The sequence below is a fragment of the Protomyctophum parallelum genome, assembly GCF_964188405.1.
Source record: "Protomyctophum parallelum genome assembly, chromosome: 3".
NCBI classification, from domain to species: Eukaryota; Metazoa; Chordata; class Actinopteri; order Myctophiformes; family Myctophidae; genus Protomyctophum; species Protomyctophum parallelum.
Genome location: NC_139698.1, coordinates 9,264,268 through 9,287,971, shown reverse-complemented (window position 1 = coordinate 9,287,971; position 23,704 = coordinate 9,264,268). Strand labels below are relative to the sequence as shown.

The following is a 23,704-nucleotide window of genomic DNA, read 5'->3' as shown; positions in this document are numbered from 1 at the left end:
TGTCTGTGATTTTTTGTTGTTGCAAATGTTAATAAAATATTCATTCAGTGTGTGATTGTGTGCCAGTCTGACTGAGGCTATATAGCCTACTCTTTTTTTCTCACTCACACCCTCTACTGCAGCGCGTAGTCTCTCTCTGTCTGTCTGTGTCTCTCTCTCTTTCTCTCTCTCGCGCTTTAATCACATTTATGTCTGCCTGGCTGGGTTGTGTCTCTCGGAATGTCGGAAATAATCGGGTTTGGTTTAACTATTTGAAAATATTTTCGGAACGGGTCGGGATCAGTAACATGTTGCAGATTAATTTCGGAACATTTTCTTTTGACCAGTGAAGAGCTCTAGTGTGGACACTGGTGTGTTTTCAGGGAAGATGATGAAGTAAAACTCTTGTCACAATATTTACATTGGAAAGGTTTTTCTCCAGTGTGGACACGAAGGTGTGTCTTCAGGGAACCTGACAGGCTGAAACTCTTGTTACAATGTTTACATTGGAAAGGTTTTTCTCCAGTGTGGACACTCTGGTGTCTCTTCAGGGAACCTGACTTAATGAAACTCTTGTCACAATGTTTACATTGGAAAGGTTTTTCTCCAGTGTGGACATGAAGGTGTGTCTTTAGGGAACCTGACACTCTGAAACTCTTGTTACAATGTTTACATTGGAAAGGTTTTTCTCCAGTGTGGACACGAAGGTGTGCTTTCAGGTTACCTGACTCGCTGAAACTCTTGTCACAATATTTACATTGGAAAGGTTTTTCTCCAGTGTGGACACTCTGGTGTCTCTTCAGGGAACCTGACTTAATGAAACTCTTGTCACAATGTTTACATTGGAAAGGTTTTTCTCCAGTGTGGACACGAAGGTGTGTCTTCAGGGAACTTGAATGACTGAAACTCTTGTCACAATGTTTACATTGGAAAGGATTTTCTCCAGTGTGGACATGCTGGTGTATTAGCAGTTGGTGTGTTTTCAGGGAAGATGATGAAGTAAAACTCTTGGCACAATGTTTACATTGGAAAGGTTTTTCTCCAGTGTGGACACGAAGGTGTGCTTTCAGGTTACCTGACTCGCTGAAACTCTTGTCACAATATTTACATTGGAAAGGTTTTTCTCCAGTGTGGACACGAAGGTGTGTCTTCAGGGAACCTGAGCGGCTGAAACTCTTGTAACAGCGTTTACACTGGAAAGGTTTTTCTCCAGTGTGGACACTCTGGTGTCTCTTCAGGGAACCTGACACTCTGAAACTCTTGTTACAATGTTTACATTGGAAAGGTTTTTCTCCAGTGTGGACACGAAGGTGTGTCTTCAGGGAACTTGAATGACTGAAACTCTTGTCACAATGTTTACATTGGAAAGGATTTTCTCCAGTGTGGACATGCTGGTGTATTAGCAGTTGGTGTGTTTTCAGGGAAGATGATGAAGTAAAACTCTTGGCACAATGTTTACATTGGAAAGGTTTTACACTTGTGTGGACATGCTGGTGTATTAGCAGTTCACCTGACTGTCTGAAACTCTTGTTACAATAGTAACATTGCCATTGGAAAGGTTTTTCTCCAGTATGGACACACTGGTGCTTCTCCAGGGAACCTGAGTCACTGAAATTCTTGTCACGGCGTTCGTCATCATCGTCCTCACTGGTGTCCTCCCAATCATCACTGTCTTCAGTGACTTCAGTGTCAGATTTAGGTTCAACTTCAACTTCAGAGCAGTGGGAAGATATGTCTTTTTCATCATCATCATCATCATCATCTTCTTCAGCTTTCACTTCTAGCATTGTCAACATTGACCCAGCAGGTTCCTCTGGTCTTTGAAGTAGCTCTTCCTGTTCCTGTTTAAGTTCCTCCTGTTTCTCTTTAATTTGTGGAGGCTCTGGTTCTTCCTGGAGCAGACTAGAGCTCCTCTCCTGTTCAGGGGAAACCTCCTCTTTACACACAACCATGTGCAGGATGTCTAGGAGCAGAAACATAACATGATGGTCAACACTGGATTCCTAAAATTTAAATCCATTCTTCTTCCATGTTCCATGTACAAAAGGGGCTAACCTACCAAGATAAGATTGACTAAACCGTTATTACCTACAGGTTACTACAGTTCTGAAAGTTTTAGCAAGATTTTAGCAAAATACGAAAAGAAAATCATGTGAAGTAATATATTTACTTTAACACCAAAATTAATAATGTTACAGCAAATATTTCATTTGAAACATGAAATTCTGAAACAATTTAAATTAAAGCTGCAAGCAGCGATGCAAGTTACAGGCAAATATCAGAAAATCAGAACTGGGAGCAGAGCTAAGTAATGACTCAAATGGTTCAAATGAGCCTGGGCACCATTTCATTTAGGGTATATGATCCTGTCGGGAGCGGATGATATCATTACGTCATGTTGTAGTATTGTTTTATAATCGAGTTAGTTCAAAGGTTATGGCAAATGTTAGAAACTATAACCTATTGACCAATCAGAAGAGGGGGCGGGGAAAGTTTCACCAATGAAAGACAAGGACTCTGAACCAAGTCTTGACACCCCCCACTATCGAATATCGACCAATCAGAAGAAGGGGCCATTCTTCAGAAGAGCCAGAACCGGCGACGGTCACGGTAGACGACATCAATGTTAAAATATTTAAACTTTTTACCGGTCTGTGCCGTCCAGTAGGTTTTGCTGTTTGCCGTCTACGGCTTGCCTGATTCCATGTGAATGCAGCATAAGTTACACCAATGAAGGTCAATGACTCAAAACCAAGTCCGATGACACCAACCACCATGACAAACCATTGAAAAGTTATAGCAAAAAATATGAACTTTCAAGTATCGACCAGCTGTTATTTTCACTTCCTGTTTGGTGTTGAGGTTTGACGTTTCGCCACGGTCACGCCATGTTACGAAAACTCATGATTTTGATAACTTTATCGTTACGATCTTTTGTGTATGCTGAGCAAGTTTTAAGCGGAACGGACCCTATTGCTAGGAGGACTTTGTAAAAGTGTGACCCGTGGAAATGGCATAAATTGCGCTAAAATGCAACAATAAATTGAAAATAGACGACTTCCTGTCCCGTTTAGGTCATGGCGCTAAGAGACTTTTTTGGAAGTCGGGACATGATACAGGTGTGTACCAATTTCCGTATATGTAGGTATTGTGGGGCTTGAGGCACAAAGTTTTGTAGGGGGCGCTATTGAGCCATTAGGTCACGCCTATTTTTGAGATCTTTGAGTATGTTTAGCGCCTCCAACGCAATTCATTTGTGGGAATCAACAAACAAGCAATAATCACTGCGATTTCAATAGGGCTTCGGCTTCGCACTACTGTGCATTGCTCGGGCCCTAAAAAAAATACTTCACACCCGAGCTCTGATTTGGAAGTAAATTAGTCATGCCACTCAGTGCATGACGTTATGAAACAGAACAATTAAAGCTTGAAATGTGGACCGATAGTAGCTTAACAATCTATGTAAAAGATTCAGCTTCCAACAACAACAACACAAGATGCTAACTTAAGTTGTGATCATCAAAAAAAGAAAGAAAAGGAAAAACATCCCCTCGTCCCATACGCACAGCTGGCCATGGAGAGTTGACGACGCGGTCGCGTTCTCTCTCACTCTATCGCCTGTAGTCAATTAAACATCGTTAAGCTTCCCAACGTCTTTAACAAACTACACTACAACTACAACAGAACATTTTGATTCCCTATACAGAGCTTAAAATTAACGGAAACAACTGTGTGGCAGTGAGTGACAAACTGTGACATGAGGTATTTATTTGTAATGCAGACACAGGCCTGTACTTCTGTGTCTGAATGGGAAAGTCTTATTTATTTATTTTTGCTTTTTAATTGTCATAATAATAATTATATATATATAATTATTATATATAATTATATATATATATATATATATATATATATATATATATATATGTAGTGACTTTTAAGAACTAAAACCCTGGGGTATTAGGTATTTATTGGTATTTGGTATTTGTTATTGTATTATTTTCACACACATTTTGGAATTTACATGATTGACTGTTGATTTAAGTTTTTATTATTAGCTTTGGTGTATGAATAAACACACCAATATAGTTAAAGTACTGTTGTCTGTGAATTCATATTTTGGTCAATTCCCTGATTGTGTTCAGGGTGGGGGCTCAAGAGTAAATAGTAACCACGTGGAGGGTGGAGGTAGTACTTGCTTTAGGCCTGTCTGTGCATGGGCAGGGCATCAGTATTATATTCATATAATTAGACTGGATATTGTGATTTTACATATTGTAATTGGCATAAGTGTTCTTTTCCTGTTTTTTGAGTGGTGCAACTGCAACCACTATAGACAGCTATGTGTGTGTCCCTGTATCCGAGCACTGAAATAGCATAATTATTGGCACAACCAAGTGTCACTGTTGTGCAGCCTAACACACAGAGGCCAGGGAGGAGAGCTTGTACAGTACAGTACAGTACAGTACAGTACAGTACAGTACAGTACAGTACAGTACAGTACAGTACAGTACAGTACAGTACAGTACAGTACAGTACAGTACAGCCTGAGCCCAAGTACAGTAAAGTACTCGGCCTGAACAAAAATCAATTTTTTGAGATAAAAAAATCCGTATCGTAACAAATATGCTATATCGTGAGTATATCGTTATCGTGATTTTAAAAAATCTATATCGTGATATGAGATTTTGTCATATCGCCCAGCCCTACTACAGAACAGAAAATATTAAAGAAAGGAAAAGCAAAAGAAACTTACTGAGTTGTGGCTGGTCTTCAGCATCCTGTTTATTAGAAACATCTTCTGCTTCCTGTTTAATAGAAACGTCTTCAGCTTCCTGTTGAATAGAAACGTCCCTGGCTGAGTCTGGAGAGTTCATCTTCACCTGGGAGTGATGCATCATGGGTATTGGAGTTCTTATGAGTCTGGATAGTTCATCTTTACCTGCAGTCTGGACTCCGGTCTGAAATCAAGTGAATAAGGAAGGACTTTAATAACTGGAGACCTATAGTCTGTGGAGTGGGAAATGTGTTATATACGTAGTTTTTATTGGCCTAAAATATTGCCTATATACTCACATAATACTACATACTCACACTTGACTGTCTGTATTGAGCGATTTCTTTTATAGGAGTTTATGTGACCATACCATTACCTATATACGGCAAAAATGTAAAAATGTCATCATGCTTTAAGTAGCATGTGACGTGTCAAACTAGGAAGTTTTCATGATACTGAATCCATTCCAAGCATTAGTTTTGCACAAAAAAACACTCCTTGGGCTACAAACCAGAAGAAACACACTTAACTTATGGTGTAAAGTGAATAAGGTGAATAAATTAAAGTAACCAATATTTTTTTTATGTTCTGCCTCAGTTCGAGCAGCAGGGAGCGTATAGTACAACCATTTCTGTGAGCGTAAATTGTAACAAGTAGAGATGGGAGATCATAATTATTTGATCACATAGCCAGCCTGTATTTGACCTCTGTGAGGAGAGTGATCCTATATTCTATATTCAAACGTTATTAGCAGTCTCAGGTCCATAGAGATACATACACACACGGGGTTACATACAATAAATAAAATCATAAAAGAATGTAAACCAAATACACAATATATAACTTTACCCACAGGCAGAACATACAGGCATTTTAGCCAGTGTACCCTTAAACTTGATGTATAACGTGAACAGCTCACCGAAGGGCTTGAAAGCGCCACAATGATACCATTTGTCGATCCAGCCTTTGCATAAACTTAAACATTACAATTCTTAGGAGTGCTTTAAAAGTCCTCACTCCAGCAGTGACAAACTGCTCTCTGGGTCATAAGGAGTGTTCTCATGGCATCATTATATGAATTTTGCGACCTGTTGTAAACCAGCACTACTGGGACTGAGGACCACCAGGTCATCTGCATACATCAGATGGTTTACTAGTGTTTCTCCGACCATGCACCCTGTGTTACAGGTTCTCAGTTGAGCAGACAAGCAATCCATATATAAATTAAATAAGATAGGGGATACAATTCCCCCTTGGCTGACGCCATTGCTTACACCAAATGGAGCTGATATACTCCAATTAATTACTATTTTAATTCAGGATTCCAACAAATATATATATATTAAAAAGTATATATTTTGAAGCATGCCATTTAACAACTAGAACTGCACTCTGCCGAGTGCCTACTTGCACGTTGCACACAAGTAGGCCGCGCAGAGCGACCGCTACGAACTTTCAAATCTCAGCCTCTCTGTAAAACAGAGATTAACTAGAAAAAGTGCCCTTCTGGGCACAGGTCTCCACCAGGATGCTTGTTGTAGCGCCACCATCAGGCTGTTAAACTGTCAAGTGGCATTTCTTCCTCAGCCTAGTGGGAATATGCGTGCACAGTTTCATCGCAATCGGACGCTGCGTTGAGGAGTTGTGGCGATTTGTACAAAGCGGGCTGCTCCTGAAAACTGTAGGAGCCAATCGTGGCCAATCAGGATGGAATATGAGAAATCAAACAAACCTGTCTTGATCACATGACTATGGAGATCATGTGTACCGATTTGCGTGAAATTTGGATAAAATCTGAAGGAGTAATAATAGAAAATGTGTTTTACATATGTCGGCCTCCTGGTGGCGCTATAAAGAGCAGATGTGAAAAATTCCAGACAAAGGTTTTTCCTTGGCCTCTAGGGAGTTGGCATACAAAGTTATCCACAGATCCGTGCAGTTAGAGGTAAAAACACTTTTCGGCCAGTTATAGCGCCGCCTTGAGGCTGAGTTGAAATTGTTCATGTGGCATTTCGTCCTCGGCCTAGTGGGAATGTGGGTGCACAATTTCACGGAAATCACGCGATGTGTTCATGATTTGCAGCATTTTGTTTGAAACTGAGCACTCCTGTGAACTTTGGAAGCCAATGTTAACCAATCAGGATGGAGTGTGAGAAATCTGAAAGAGGGGTTTCGTTGAATGGCTCTAGAGAGACTGTGCGTGATGTTTGGACCAAATCTGTAGGTGTACTGTGCAAAAACTTGTTTTGCACAAAGCGGCCTCCTGGTGGCGCTATAACAGGCCGTTCTGGAAAGTTTGGGGCAGAGGTTCATCGTTGGCATCCAGGGAGTGTGTGTGCAAAGTTTGGCATCGACCGGGTTAACAGTGGCCGAGATCAGCTGCTCACGGACACACGGACGGACGGACACACGGACGGACGGAGTGCAAAACATACTCTCCCCCCATGCCTTCGGCCTGGTGGAGACAATTACGAAAGTAATTACGATATGTTTAAATATTGGTTGGGTAACAGGTACTATATGTATGTATACATGTATGTAAGTTGAAAGTACTAGTGTATACTGTGGTCGGCTGGCTTTTTTATGTACGTATGCTTGGTTGGTATCAACGTCCATTATATACAGTATATACCTCCCAAGCACACGTGCATACGTCCCAACACGACCACAATACTTGCACTTGCTGCTACGAACTTTCAAATCTCAGCCTCTCTGTAAAACATTGAAATTAAATACTAAAGTCGAGTTATAACTGGCTGTCAATGGTGACGTAATTACTATATGTTTCAATATTGTTTGGGTAACAGGTAACGTATGTATGTACTTGCGCGCTCTGCTTGCGCAAGTAATGATGCTCTTTGTTTTGTCTTGTTTTTGAGCCCCTCCTATATTCAGCTATTAGTGTAGATGTCTGTCCTACACAAACATTAAATTCCCATTGACAATGAATGGAGAATTCTAGTCATGTGTCTGAGCAAATCGCCTTTTTGACCAGTTTTGTCCTACACAAACATTAAATTCCCATTCATGAATGGAAAAGTTTGCGTCATAGTGTCTGAGCAAATAGGCATAGTATCTATTTAATGTCATGATGATGTACGATTATAAGAGCGCCCCTAACTTCACATGGGTGTGATTTTGTCATGAATACCCTCTTTTGCCGCTCCCTAAAAGCTCAGTGAGATGTTTAGTTCAGATCTAGCCCAGATGTGAAAAGAGGAGCAGTGCTTAAATGTGACCACCTCTCGCTAATATATACGTCATAGGTGTATATATTCAACTTAAAACGAGCTAAAGGCTAAGGATGCATGCGCACAAACATGTGACGTTACACATCGTAGTCCATTTTGAATCAACATTTGACATTTCATGGCATATATTAGCCTATCATAATTGTTACTCACTAGTTAGTGGTATACTATTATTTTCTTTCTGGAAGAAACCTCATAACTCCATTTTTGATGTTTATATTATATTTAATATAAATCAGTGCTATTGAACACCATATTTATATTTTTTATGTTCATACATAATTTCCATGCATACGTATTATGTTGTTGTTGCTTGTTTTTTTTTGTTTATTTGTGAGAAATCCAGTACTGATCATAAAAATAAAAAACATGTGGTACGCTGGGCCGTTTATGTCGAGCCAGACATAAAGTAGCTCATAACATGTCTATGGTGGATTTTTATGAACCAAACACTTGCAGATAGAAAGAGCATCATTCAAGCTTTTCGTACAGCTGCAATGTTAGTGAGTTTGACATAATTTAATACAATTAGATAGGACTTTGTCTGTTTGGATCATGTATGGGCGTTCAATGGCAAATTGCGGCTAGTTTCCCCCCTGCCATTAACTTGTGGAAATTAGATGACAGCCGTGTGCATATGGTCTATTGAGTATTCAAACATGAGTATTCTGAACATTTTGAGCATCTCAGAAAATCTGTCGCACAAACATTAGAAGATATAGCCATGTTTGAAGTATAGCTGTCTGCCTGTCTGGTGTGGTCATGACTCATTTCCAGGTATTTCGCCCCGGGATAGAGAATTTTTCACAGTTCCTAAAGTTGTTCGCAGCGGATATTACCCAAGAACAGTTGAGATATTCTCCGCTAAATGAAGTGCATACATATCTTAGCCAGGTCCTGGAGTATCTCCAACTCAGCAGAGCAGGTAGCCCTCCAAGCAGAACCCAAATGTTACTGAAGTTTCTGACATTTGTTAGACCCAGTGCATTGGGTCCTGTTGCAGCCCTATACTGCCACCTGGGACGCAGCCATTCATAAAACATAAACAACATGGATAACGCCTGTCTGCGCTCTTTGACGACAATCTTTCGTGTGAGAGAATATGTGAAGTATAAGTACCCATACATGCCGCTGCGAATATCTCCTGTGGCGCGGAAGCCGTTAAGTATTTTTAATCTTTGTTTGACCGATTTGGTCGCTTTGATTCTTCTCTTCCTTCCTTGTTTATTGACACCTCATTGTACCGCTTATCTGGCTAACTAGTGGCGCTATAGCTATGACAGAGCAGATCAGAGGCAGGGACGTAGCCGGCACAAGCCAACCGCACACCGGGAGGCGGTACAATAAACGGTAAACAAACAAGAAGAAATAAAGCGACCAAATCGGTCAAACAAAGATTAAAAATACTTAACGGCTTCCGCGCCACAGGAGACATTCGCAGCGGGATGTATAGGTACTTAAAGTTCCCGAATTCAGAATAACGCAAACAAAAAAAGGACGTCTAACGCCACAGATTCGATCTCAGAGAGCATGTTTATCATCGCGTCCCAGAATTCCCATACGAAAATATAGTTATGAACAGGGACCCTACAATAAAGCGACATCAACATTTCAGAAAAGCTTTATGTAGGGTTCCGACTCGGCTACAGAGCAGGCAGGCAACAAAAATAGATCTATAGCTCCCTTTGGAGGAGCGACTTAATATCATTATACTGCTGCTAGAATTAACTACTGCTAGTTTAGGATCACATTATAACAAAACAAGTTACAATATTATTACTGCTGCTAGTATTAAACTACTGCTTAATGTTTAGGATCACATTACCGGTATAACAAACAAGCAGATATGAGAGAAATACTCGTCATGTTGTTCCATGAGTCAATAATAATAATAAAGATAGATGTAGTAAAAACAATTGGATCAGTTCCTCTTATCTGCTGTGTTTCAGGGTTGAGCTGCTTAACGACGACACCGTTTTCAAACGAAACCTTTTACTTTTCTTTGTATATTAATTAAAGTGTCAACAAACACTCACACCAACGCTCACAGGGGTGTGCACATGCGCAGTCTAGCGCTGCTGTTGCTGGAAGCGTGCATGGTGCACGTACCATAGACGGTCGCTAGGGAGAGCCATGGTACAGTGTAATACAGTGGAACAGCTATGTACTGTGATCTCATCAAAGTCTAACTTCACTAAATCATTTTAATTTAAATATAAACTTATAGAAACCATTTGATTAATCAAATCTAACAGTTCAAAATGTCTTACACCCACACACATCACACATAGGCCTACACTTATTCTTTATTTTTACATTTATACTTTTCATTTATACTGTCGGTTTCCATTGTTGTATTATTTATGTTGCCAATTATTTAGTTTGATGTTTTATGATTTATTTGTGCAACCCTGAAATGAGTGTCCTTGGCTCTGGTGTGATTAAATCCCACCCTCTGTCTCATGAACCAGTCTCTGCGTTGTGTATTTGACACAGTTAACTATGACACCTTGCGTCTTTTGTCATGTCACGTCACATCACGTCACTCACAATCCCCATACATGGGGAAAGCCCCCATATATGCCCAGGTCTCGTGACATCACTATGACATAGGTCTTGTCACTCGTAGTGACATCACTATGAAATGTGACTTGATGTCACAAATTAAGCCCATATATGGAGATCCCTGATGTCATCAATATTAGTATAGGCCTATGGATATATGTCAGAACCTCTTCTGACAGATCCTTCCCCATCCATCCTCTTCGATGTCTCCCTTTTGACTGATAGCATAGCATTCAGAGTCAAAGTGACTGAATCTGTTTTAGCACAGATGTCGTTCTTGAGCGCAGCCAGGGCAACAGTGAAGGCAGACAGGCTTAGTTGTTCCTCCAGCAGCGACGCCATGTTCTCTCCGCCAGGCACGTGTAGGGTCCGGGTTAGTTTTCTGATCGCCCCCTCTGGGGCGTAGGTTCATTGTACAGTGCCACAATTTAGGATTCAAGTAACAAAAATAATAGTGTATGATATTTTCACAAAAATAAAAGTGCAAAGTAAAGTATGCCTCAAATAAATGAAAAGAAACAGTCACAACCGAGGGAGCTACGCAAACCTGCGACTAACCTCCATGCGCCCCTATCGGCCACCGGAAAGGCACAATACTAATATAATTGTAGTGGAGTAAAAGTAAAAGTATTGACAATTGGAAATAATCGAGGGGCAGCTGCAGCGGACGAGGTAGAGTGGCCGCTTGTTCGATACCAGGCTCCCGCAGAGTTAGTGTCGAAGTGCCCTTGAGCAAGCCTCTCTCTGACTCTGAACCCCTGCTTCCGATGTGCAGGTTGGTGCCTTGCATGGTCTCCTCCACCATCAGTGTATTAATGTGTGTGAATGGATTAATGTAATATGTAAAGCGCCTTGGATAAAGGCACTATAAAAAGGCACCATAAACTATTTTCCACTACTGGCGCACACACACACACACACACACACACACACGAGAGTTGAGTGAGTGAGTAGGGGGGGGCATACGTAACAGGAGGGGGGAACTGGAGAAGAGGTCATGAGGGAACGGGGAAGGCCCATACAGGGCCAAGGACACTAGAGCTGAATTCCAATACCCACTCGGTCACTGGTGACCTGCTGAAATATTGTGTAAACATATTATTGCAGCTTGTTTGTTTATTAGCAGAGGTCTGTTCGTCCCCCTCCCTTTGGGCAGGAGGCTGCCCTAGTATGAAGGCCAGCACCACCAGGAAGAAGAATATAGCTTCTTCCCTGTAGCTGCGAGAATCATGAACTATACCCTTGCACTAGTGAGCTGTGCGATTACACATGAACTGAACTGTGACATATGAACAGTTTCTTTTTTTATGTTGTTTTAGTGCTGCTGCTTTTAACGTGCAATATATCAGTGGGTGCAATTGCTTTTTTTTTGCACATTAGGATTCATGTTGTCATTTGCATGATTTTGTATGAATTTTAGAGAATCCTTATGAAATGTTTAGATGTCTTTTTACCTGACAAGGTAAACAAATGTTGTTCTGTACTTGTATGGAACGATAATAAAACTCCTTGAACCTTCAGTTCAACTTATAGGTATTTAGGCCACGTATTTGAAGACCTCCATGTTAAGTACACAGGATGCTCACATATTTTGGCAGGTCACCAATTTCACTCCAACACCGCTATGCTGAAGTGACCGAGTGTGAGAGAGCGAGTGGCCGAGATTTTGGGTATTGGCATTTGGCTCAACAAGGGGAGAACGGGGAACACTAGCCAGGGAGCGCAGGACTCACACAGGGATGCCTGGGGAAGAACAGGGGACACTAGCCAAGGGACACGCCGTCCCGTGCCTGGTACGACACACTGGGCACGGGCGTGACATACTGGCCATAAGCAGAGGTTGTGATCATGTCGTCATCATCCTTCTATAGGCCAAGTTTACATAATTTTGTTTCCCTTGGGAGAAATAAGTATCGGAAACACAATGCAGTACAAAAACTGTGACACGTACAACCCTCCAACAGTCATTAGGGCTGTACATCACCCTCCAGCATAATAGATAACCTACCTTGTGCAACAAGAGCAACACCTTAGCACCACCTCAAAACCTTGTAGGCCTACCCGGAGGCACCGGTACTATAGCTGCATCAAGCACCTTGAGTGATACCGTAGGTAGGACTTTGTGTGACATTTGTGCCAGGCTTTGCGAGATTCTCAGAGCCGGATCTACCGTTGGGCTAGGGTGTGCTGGAGCCCCCCTTCCCCACAAAAAATAATAATAAATAAAAGTTTCTTTTTTAATGATGAAATTGTAAAGTATTGCAATCCAATTCAAGTGAAATTCATGTTTAGTTATTGTATATTTAGTATTCAGCTCTGCTCCTGCTGTGTTGTGGGGTCTGTGGAAAGCTCTAAAGCCTGCCAAGCACAGCGACTAGTCACTGGTCACCTAACCACCGAAAAACTATGTATGAGCCTTAAGGCCTTAAGACGTTCAGTGACGTCATGTGCGTAATATGCATCATACCGGACCTCCAATTTGAGGTCCGGACTTAACTTCCGCTCACTCGAGCCATTAAGCTATAATTGTACTTCCGGCAGTCTTCCGGGTGCTTCAAAACACCACTGAGCAACTTCCATCGAAATGAATAGCTGGCATGGGGGGCAGGGCTAACGCTCCGGTTCGGTCTCTATCCTTTTATTACTCTATCTATGGACTAGTCTCTGTCTGTCTCTCTCTGGGGCTGGGTAACCCAAAATACACCACAATACCCCCACAATGTTGCTGAAACTAGCAACTTCATTAGTGCACTATTAGTGACTGTACTCTTTCTTTATTGCTCATTTCTGACTTTATAGAGCACATTGTGCATTAGTGCACTACTGGCTACTAGTGGCTGCATTCATTCAGGGACTAGTCTGCCTGCCCGCCCGTTGGCCACGGACAGAACACGGGGCTCTGTATCAAAGACTGTCAGAAAAACTGTTCATGTGCAGCAGTGGAGACAAGATGCAGCAGGATGAATACATGATGATGATTAATTCTTTATTTAAGTGTCATGCTTCCGAAGAAGCCCGGCCCATCTGGACTTACAGGACACTTTTTACAGTTTACATAAACAATTACAATTACAATAAACCGACATGATAGTTTGCAAACAATGATGGAGTGAATACCAAACTGATACTCCAGATCCTTACAAGGCAGATTATATAATATACAACATAAAATAAAATACCATAAAATAGAATACACCATTAGGCCTGTGACAGGAGACACATGTACCTACTTGAAGAGCTGGGATTGTCTTCTACTCCAGGCTCTAGAAACAAACTGGGCTGTCCTAAATACTTCATATGAAATAACCAGTCTAACTTCTGACCATCATCTTCCCAGAATAGATCAGGATTTCTTTGTTGCATTGCCTCAAACAGTGGAACCCTCAAATCATTATACAGCGTACAATAAAACATAAATTTTAATTCATTTTCCACATCATTTAGGTTGAGAAATGAAATGAGGGGCTAGCGCCACTCAACAAAATTCAATATCATCAATAAGAAAAACATATCATTCATTACATGAAAAAACTAGAACTGCACGCTGTCGAGTGCGCAAGCAGAGCGTGCAAGTACTACCGACCACTACAAACTCGTCACTGCACAAAAAGCATGGAATACGGATGTGTATATTACAGGAAACTCCTGTAATATTCACATGGGTCCCACACATCGTGATTGCGAACGCAATGAGCACTAACTATGAGACCCTGCAGATCATGTCTGTGTGTCTGTCTGTCCCGCTGTGACACCACCCGCCCGCCACCAGAGGGCGCAGCTGTAGCACACACACACACACACACAGTAGAAAACTCAAAGAAATTACTAACTAAAAAGAAAAAAAAAGTACGTAATTTATTCTAATTGTTGCAATTTACGAGCTGCGTTCGCTTCCCGCGTTTACGCGTCTTACTTGTGTCTAATGTCCGAGTGGATCCGAGAAGACCCGTAGACTACTGTGTGTGTGAACACTGTTTTCAGTGTGTGATTGTGTGCCAGTCTGACTGAGGCTATATAGCCTACTCTTTTTCTCTGTCCGCTGCATGTGCACTCATGCTCCGCATCGCTGTGGAGCAGAAGAACGGTGAAAAAAGTTCTGTTTAAAGTGTGATCATTTAAGCTGACCTAGGATCAGGTTAGTGTTGCAGCGACACGAACGGCTGTGTTAGGTGTGATGATTATGCTGATTTAGGATCAGCAGCGCAAGACTTACCACAACAATTCAATCCAGGTTTTGCCTTGCTTTGATTTGAATGAAAACACTGGCGTGCAATTATACTTTATATCACGATCACAACAGTTTTGACCTCAACGAGGTGAAAGCAAACAACAAAGCTCAAATCAAATTAATATAAGAAGGATTAAAGCAACCATGACAACTATTGAGTGTCGCGCCTTGTACATGCCGGTACATGCATCTGCATCTGCTAAAACTCTGATGATTGCGTGTAAAAAAACAAATGATCAGTTTGGTTAATTTTAAATGCACGACACGGAGGAGAAGAGACGAGACTCTTTTTTTCTCTCTCACCCTCTACTGCAGCACGCAGTCTCTCTCTGTCTGTCTGTCTGTGTCTCTCTCTCTTTCTCTCTCTCGCGCTTTAATCATATAAAATGGTAATTAGTCAATACGTAATATTATTTCTATATAGTCCACATTTATGTCTGCCTGGCTGGGTCGTGTCTCTCGGAATGTCGGACATAATCGGGTTTGGTTTAACTATTTGAAAATATTTTCGGAACGGGTCGGGATCAGTAACATGTTACAGATTAATTTCGGACCCGTGAAGAGCTCTAGTGTGGACACTGGTGTGTTTTCAGGGAAGATGATGAAGTAAAACTCTTGTCACAATATTTACATTGGAAAGGTTTTTCTCCAGTGTGGACACTCTGGTGTCTCTTCAGGGAACCTGACAGTCTGAAACTCTCGTTACAATGTTTACATTGGAAAGGTTTTTCTCCAGTGTGGATACGAAGGTGTGTCTTCAGGGAACCTGACAGGCTGAAACTCTTGTTACAATGTTTACATTGGAAAGATTTTTTTCCAGTGTGGACACGAAGGTGTGCTTTCAGGTTACCTGACTCACTGAAACTCTTGTCACAATATTTACATTGGAAAGGTTTTTCTCCTGTGTGGACAATCTGGTGTTTTTTCAGGAGAGATGACCAAGTAAAACTCAAGTCACAATGTTTACATTGGAAAGGTTTTTCTCCAGTGTGGACACGAAGGTGTCCCTTCAGGGTAGCTGATAAAGTAAAACTCTTGTCACAATGTTTACATTGGAAAGGTTTTTCTCCAGTGTGGACACGAAGGTGTCCCTTCAGGGTAGCTGATAAAGTAAAACTCTTGTCACAATATTTACATTGGAAAACTTCTCCTGTGTGGACAATCTGGTGTGTTATCAGGGAAGATGACCAAGTAAAACTCAAGTCACAATGTTTACATTGGAAAGGTTTTTCTCCAGTGTGGACACGAAGGTGTCCCTTCAGGGTAGCTGATAAAGTAAAACTCTTGTCACAATGTTTACATTGGAAAGGTTTTACTCCTGTGTGGACATGCTGGTGTATTTCCAGTACACCTGACTTTCTGAAACTCTTGTCACAATGTTTACATTGGAAAGGTCCAGTGTGGACACGAAGGTGTGTCTCCAGGGAACCTGACTGACTGAAACTCTTGTAACAACGTTTACATTGGAAAGGTTTTTCTCCAGTGTGGACACTCTGGTGTCTCTTCAGTTCACCTGACACTCTGAAACTCTTGTTACAATGTTTACATTGGAAAGGTTTTTCTCCAGTGTGGAAACGAAGGTGTGACTTCAGGGAACTTGAATGACTGAGAATCTTGTCACAATATTTACATTGGAAAGATTCTTCTTCAGTGTGGACATGCTGGTGTATTAGCAGTTGGTGTGTTTTCAGGGAAGATGATGAAGTAAAACTCTCGGCACAATGTTTACATTGGAAAGGTTTTACACTTGTGTGGACATGCTGGTGTATTATCAGTTCACCTGACTGTCTGAAACTCTTGTTACAATAGTAACATTGCCATTGGAAAGGTTTTTCTCCAGTCACTTCTAGCATTGTCAACATTGACCCAGCAGGTTCCTCTGGTCTTTGAAGTAGCTCTTCCTGTTCCTGTTTAAGTTCCTCCTGTTTCTCTTTAATTTGTGGAGGCTCTGGTTCTTCCTGGAGCAGACTAGAGCTCCTCTCCTGTTCAGGGGAAACCTCCTCTTTACACACAACCATGTGCAGGATGTCTAGGAGCAGAAACATAACATGATGGTCAACACTGGATTCCTAAAATGTAAATCCATTCTTCTTCCATGTTCCATGTACAAAAGGGGCTAACCTACCAAGATAAGATTGACTAAACCGTTATTACCTACAGGTTACTACAGTTCTGAAAGTTTTAGCAAGATTTTAGCAAAATACGAAAAGAAAATCACATGAAGTAATATATTTACTACACCAAAATGAATAATGTTACAGCAAATATTTCATTTGAAACATGAAATTCTGAAACAATTTAAATTAAAGCTGCAAGCAGCGATGCAAGTTACAGGCAAATATCAGAAAATCAGAACTGGGAGCAGAGCTAAGTAATGACTCAAATGGGTCCAATGAGCCTGGGCACCATTTCATTTAGGGTATATGAACCTGTCGGGAGCGGATGATATCATTACGTCATGTTGTAGTATTGTTTTATAGTCGAGTTAGTTCAAAGGTTATGGCAAATATTAGAAACTATAACATATTGACCAATCAGAAGAGGGGACGGGGCAAGTTTCAGGCAAGTGGTAGACGGTAGATGTCATGTCATTATAGTGGACTGGAACAGGACGGAACAGGACGGCACGGCAGCCAGAACCGGCGACGGTCACGGTAGACGACATCAATGTTAAAATATTTAAACTTTTTACCGTTCTGTGCCGTCCAGTAGGTTTTGCTGTTTGCCGTCTACCGCTTGCCTGATTCCATGTGAATATTTTACACCAATGAAGGTCAAGGACTCAAAACCAAGTCCGATGACACCAACCACCATGACAAACCATTGAAAAGGTATAGCAAAAAATATGAACTTTCAAGTATCGACCAGCTGTTATTTTCACTTCCTGTTTGGTGTTGAGGTTTGACGTTTCGCCACGGTCACGCCATCTTACGAAAACTCACGATTTTGATAACTTTATCGTTACGATCTTTTGTGTATGCTGAGCAAGTTTTAAGCTGAACGGACCCTATTGCTAGGAGGACTTTGTTAAAGTGTGACCCGTGGAAATGGCGCTAAAATGCAACAATAAATTGAAAATGGACGACTTCCTGTTCCGTTTAGGTCTTGGCGCTAAGAGACCTTTTTGGAAGTCGGGACATGATACAGGTGTGTACCAATTTTCGTATATGTAGGTATTGTGGGGCTTGAAGCACAAAGTAGGGGGCGCTATTGAGCCATTAGGTGACGCCTCTTTTTGAGATCTTTGAGTATGTTTAGCGCCTCCAACGCAATTCATTTGTGGGAATCAACAAACAAACAATAATCACTGCGATTTCAATAGGGCTTCGGCTTCGCACTACTGTGCATTGCTCGGGCCCTAAAAATGATACTTCACACCCGAGCTCTGATTTGGAAGTAAATTAGTCATGCCACTCAGTGCATGACGTTATGAAACAGAACAATTAAAGCTTGAAATGTGGACCGATAGTAGCTTAACAATCTATGTAAAAGATGTCGACTGCATAGCTCTGTACGTCTGTAAATGTCTGCCTGTGTGTAAATGGGTCTGCGAGTCTGTGAATCTGTCTGCCTGTGTGTCTGGGCGTCTGTAAATGGGTCCGAGTGTGTGAATCTGTCTACCTGTGTGTCTGGGGCAAATTTCACAAACTACTGTAGCTATCAAATCTCACAATCTGCTGTAGCGATCAAATCTCACAAACTGATGTAGCGATCAGCGCCAATTTTCTCTTGTTCACACTGCCAGTAGGAAGAAAGTATTTTTCCACACCTGATAGAAATTGCGTTGCACATAATGTTTCAGTTTTGTAAAGAGTAAGAAAGTGCAGACACTAAGCTTGCAAATACTTGTTTGAAAGTTGTTAACAGTTAGTCCGCCATTGCCGTTGCTGCAATAATATACAGTATATATATTATATATATATATTTGTATGACCAAGTTGTCCACATCGTTTCTTCAGGAACAATATTTTATAGTTTGCCATTGTAAGTCCAGTGAAAATAAGACATTGTGGCAGCCCTACAGAATAGGGCTGGGCGATATGACGATATATATCGTATATACGATAGAAAATGTCTATCGTGAAAATTCTTCTATATCGTTTATATCGTTGTGTCGCAAAACAAGCGTTACGGCAGTATTTTACGTCACAGCGCCCAGCCACGCTGTGCTGTTATTTCATAACAAACATGAAGGGAGATGATGGCTGACGAGATTCAGAGCGGAGTAACACTAAAGTAACCGGCCATTCACTGTTATAAAAGCAGGTTTCATGTTGGGTCAAATTGATAAACTGCGTGAGCCACACATCAGACACATGTTTTACACAGTTGAACAATTGAGCTTGTCGGTCGGGTGCAAACTTCTTCTACGTCTTTCCTCTTACCTGTGCAGTCCTCCTGCTCTGTCTTAAGTGTCTTGTTTTATTGTTCCAAATATTATTATTATTCCATTTGAAAAGTCCTTAATTCAGCAACAGCTTCCAACAACAACAACAAAAGACGCTACCTTAAGTTGTGATCATCAAAAAAAAAAGAAAAGGAAAAACATCCCCTCGCGTCCCATACGCACAGCTGGCCATGGAGAGTTGACGACGCGGTCGCGTTCTCTCTCACTCTATCGCCTGTAGTCAATTAAACATCGTTAAGCTTCCCAACGTCTTTAACAAACTACACTACAACTACAACAGAACATTTTGATTCCCTATACAGAGCTTAAAATGAACGGAAACAACTGTGTGGCAGTGAGTGACAAACTGTGACATGAGGTATTTATTTTTTCCTTAAGACGATGTAATGCAGACACAGGCCTGTACTTCTGTGTCTGAATGGGAAAGTCTTATTTATTTATTTTTGCTTTTTAATTGTCATAATAATAATTAATTATATATATATATATATATATATATATATATATATATATATATATATCTGGTGTCTGGTCATGTCATAAGATTAAACGATACTGGTTGGGTATCTTGCAGCAGTTGAATGAGATCTTTAATAATTGTTTGAACCTGACCCTATGTGTTTGATTCTTGGGCTGCCTGATGACAGGATTGTTGACAAGTTCCATATACGTCTGTTTAATCTCTTAACTTATGCTGGTAGGAAAAATATTCTGTTGTCTTGGATTAATGAAAAACCACCAAAAAAAAAGGACTGGCACAAAATAATCATGCAGTGCATGCCGTTGGAATTCCTAACCTGCATGCTACGCTCCACCACAGATACCTTCTATAAAATATGGGACCCATATTTGAGATTTGTTGGCCCTCAGTTAGCTACCACCTTGACCATAGAGTTCCTGGACAGAAGCGATGCCACTAACCTTGATTGATAAAGTTATGGATATTATTGTTATGCATGTATAATGCATATATTTTATTTTATTTTATTTTCTCTGGAGTTGTTAACCCATCTAAACTTTCAAGCACCAAACTGCAAATGTGTCCATATTTGTATATTATTTTTGCACTTTATTATTTTTGGTATAAGTGTATAATTGTGTCCTTTGTTCCACAATGCGCCTGAGCTGAGCTGTCTGTTTTTGTTTGTTTGTTTTGTTTTTCCTGTCTTGTCTTTGTCATAAAATGTAAAAATCAATAAAAATATTATTGGAGAAAAAAAAGAATATCTATATCGTGATATGAGATTTTGTCATATCGCCCAGCCCTACTACAGAACAGAAAATATTAAAGAAAGGAAAAGCAAAAGAAACTTACTGAGGTGTGGCTGGTCTTCAGCATCCTGTTTAATAGAAACGTCTTCAGCTTCCTGTTTAAAATAAACTTCTTTTGCTTCCTGTTTAATATAAACGTATTCTGCTTCCTGTTTAATAGAAACGTCTTCAGCTTCCTGTTGACTAGAAACGTCCCTGGCTGAGTCTGGAGAGTTCATCTTCACCTGGGAGTGATGCATCATGGGTATTGTAGTTCTTATGAGTCTGGATAGTTCATCTTTACCTGCAGTCTGGACTCCGGTCTGAAATCAAGTGAATAAGGAAGGACTTTAATAACTGGAGACCTATAGTCTGTGGAGTGGGAAATGTGTTATATACGTAGTTTTTATTGGCCTAAAATATTGCCTATATACTCACATAATACTACATAATCACACTTGCGGACTGACTGTCTGTATTGAGCGATTTCTTTTATAGGAGTTTATGTGACCATACCATTACCTATATACTGCAAAAATTTAAAAATGTCATCATGCTTTAAGTAGCATGTGACGTGTCAAACTAGGGGGTTCATGATACTGAATCCATTCCAAGCATTAGTTTTGCACAAAAATACACTCCTTGGGCTACAAACCAGAAGAAATCACACTTAACTTATGGTGTAAAGTGAATAAGGTGAATAAATTAAAGTAACCAATCTTTTTTTTATGTTCTGCCTCAGTTCGAGCAGCAGGGAGCGTATAGTACAACCATTTCTGTGAGCGTAAATTGTAACAAGTAGAGATGGGAGATCATAATTATTTGATCACATAGCCAGCCTGTATTTGACCTCTGTGAGGAGAGTGATCCTATATTCTATATTCAAACGTTATTAGCAGTCTCAGGTCCATAGAGATACATACACACACGGGGTTACATACAATAAATAAAATCATAAAAGAATGTAAACCAAATACACAATATATAACTTTACCCATAGGCAGAACATACAGGCATTTTAGCCAGTGTACTCTTAAACTTGATGTATAACGTGAACAGCTCACTGAAGGGCTTGAAAGCGCCACAATGATACCATTTGTCGATCCAGCCTTTGCATAAACTTATACATTACAATTCAGTGCTTTAAAAGTCCTCACTCCAGCAGTGACAAACTGCTCTCTGAGTGTTCTCATTGCATCATTATATGAATTTTGCGACCTGCGCATGCTACATTTTTTATAACATGAGTCATGGTGAGCACTGAGCAGTATAAAGTGTTGTGCAATATGCCTTGAACATGGACACTTTCACTTTAGTGGAACACTGACTGAACTTGCGGGCAATAGTGTTTGCTTGAGCATACAACTTCCGACATTGTCTGTATATCATCATCATCATCAGTCATTTAATCAGTAATAAAATGACAAAGATATTGAATCTTATTCCAGACCTCAAGACTATTGTCCGATAGTTTAAACATAGGAAAGTTAAGGCGTTTGTCCTCTTTAGTACTACATATTAGAACAGCGCTTTTGCTGGCATTATATTCAGTCATGTTGCACACCGTATTTAGAGCAAATGTCAAGGAGCTTTTGTAAACCAGCACTACTGGGACTGAGGACCACCAGGTCATATGCATACATCAGATGGTTTACTAGTGTGAAGCACTGCCGAGTGCCTACTTGCACGTTGCACACAAGTAAATGGCCTACTACTGCGCAAGCTTCGTAATTCATCTCTGTAAAACAGAGATTAATTACGAAAGTAATTACGATATGTTTAAATATTGGTTGGGTAACAGGTAGACTATTGTATGTATGTAAGTTAAAAGTACTACTGTATACTGTGGTCGGCTGGCTTTTTTATGTACGTACAGTAGGGCATTAACGACTTGCGATTTTTCCCAGTCGACTTGTCGGACAGTAAAGTTGAAGTCGTATCGATTTATCGTTTCTGGCGGCGGGGGGGGGGGGGGCGGACGCGAACGCGCGGGGGGGGGGGGGGGGGGGGATTTAACAGGGGCGGGTGGAGCTGCCGCGCGCTCAAATACGGAGCATGTCAAACATAGCACTGCGCATTCAGTGGCCTCTCCAATATGACACAGTCACAGTGCATGTATCATCTATATCAGAGGTTCCCAAACACCGGTGCCGGTCCGCGGGACACGTGGCACTGGTACGCAAGAGGGGAATTCTAAGTTTTGCGTCGTTTAAAAATGTCCAATCTTTGTATCTTTAGCAGCAGCAGCTGTAGGCTATTTTGACGATCGCGTTAATGAAACCAAACGCTACACGCGGTTCCGGTACAGGATTATTATTTCATGTGAATCATGTCAAAATGAAAAGATGATGTTATCCAGGTAAAGTAGTGGTATTGGCACACAGCGCAGCAGCAGCACCGAGAACACAATAAGAGATATGACATTATTATTCTCCTCCTCCTCCTCCTCCTCCTCCACAACTCGATAACGTTCTCATTTGTTACTCATTTTCTGAGCCATGCAAATAAACAACAACCCGCACTGACCGGAGACGGAGAGGTTCATGTGCGCTGCGCGTAAAGCTTAGCCAGAAACAGACAGTCATTGCGTCAGCATGCATGTAGCCTCGGGAACCCAGACGTTATATTTCCAGCACGGAGGTGAGGGGGATATCGTTTGGGGGTAACGTTTGCGTGCTTCTATCTGTTACTTCTCTGACACAGCGCAGTTCAACTTCAAACAGACTTCAGCCAGTCTCAATAGTGGGACACCGCGCGCTGAGAGCCACATAGCCTACACAGCTGCATTTGGGTTTTAATTAAGGGCGCGTTCTGAATGCAATGAAAAAAGGGGAGAAAAAAAAAAAAAAAAAGCTCAACTTTCGACTCGCGCTGCTGCGAGTCGACTCGTGACTCGTTTATCGATAAATCGATAAATCGATTTTTTGATGAATGCCCTAACGTACAGTATGCTTGGTTGGTATCAACGTCCATTTTATATACCTCCCAAGCACACGTGTCCCAACACGACCACAATACTTGCACGCTCTGCTTGCTGCTACGAACTTTCAAATCTCAGCCTCTCTGTAAAACATTGGAATTAAATACTAAAGTATAGTTATAACTGGCTGTCAATGGTGACGAAATTACTATATGTTTTTTAATATTGTTTGGGTAACAGGTAACGTATGTATGTATACATGTATGTAAGTTGTAAGTTGAAAGTACTCTACTGTGGTCGGCTGGCTTTTTTATGCGTATGCTCG

The 23,704-nt window shown here is 41.0% G+C and overlaps 1 protein-coding gene across 1 annotated transcript; it reads right to left on the bottom strand.

Moving 5' to 3' along the window:
- Positions 1 to 283: 283 nt before the first annotated feature.
- Positions 284 to 20,564, bottom strand: LOC310856368 (uncharacterized protein). Its single transcript, XM_083761749.1, has 3 exons — positions 20,524 to 20,564; positions 4,736 to 4,940; positions 284 to 1,942 (listed from the first exon to the last, which is right to left on the bottom strand). The coding sequence occupies exons 1-3, from the start codon at positions 20,545 to 20,547 to the stop codon at positions 336 to 338; spliced, it is 1,836 nt and encodes a 611-aa protein (XP_083617875.1). The 5' UTR covers positions 20,548 to 20,564; the 3' UTR covers positions 284 to 335.
- Positions 20,565 to 23,704: the final 3,140 nt, after the last annotated feature.

Excerpts from the sequence above, each read along its gene's own strand:
- LOC310856368 (XM_083761749.1), bottom strand. The coding sequence starts at position 20,547 with ATGCTGAAGACCAGCCACACCTCA. Across the intron at positions 4,941-20,523 it reads TGAAGACCAGCCACACCTCA|ACCGGAGTCCAGACTGCAGG; the intron begins GTAAGTTTCTTT and ends ACTTGATTTCAG. Across the intron at positions 1,943-4,735 it reads TGAAGACCAGCCACAACTCA|ACATCCTGCACATGGTTGTG; the intron begins GTAAGTTTCTTT and ends TTCTGCTCCTAG.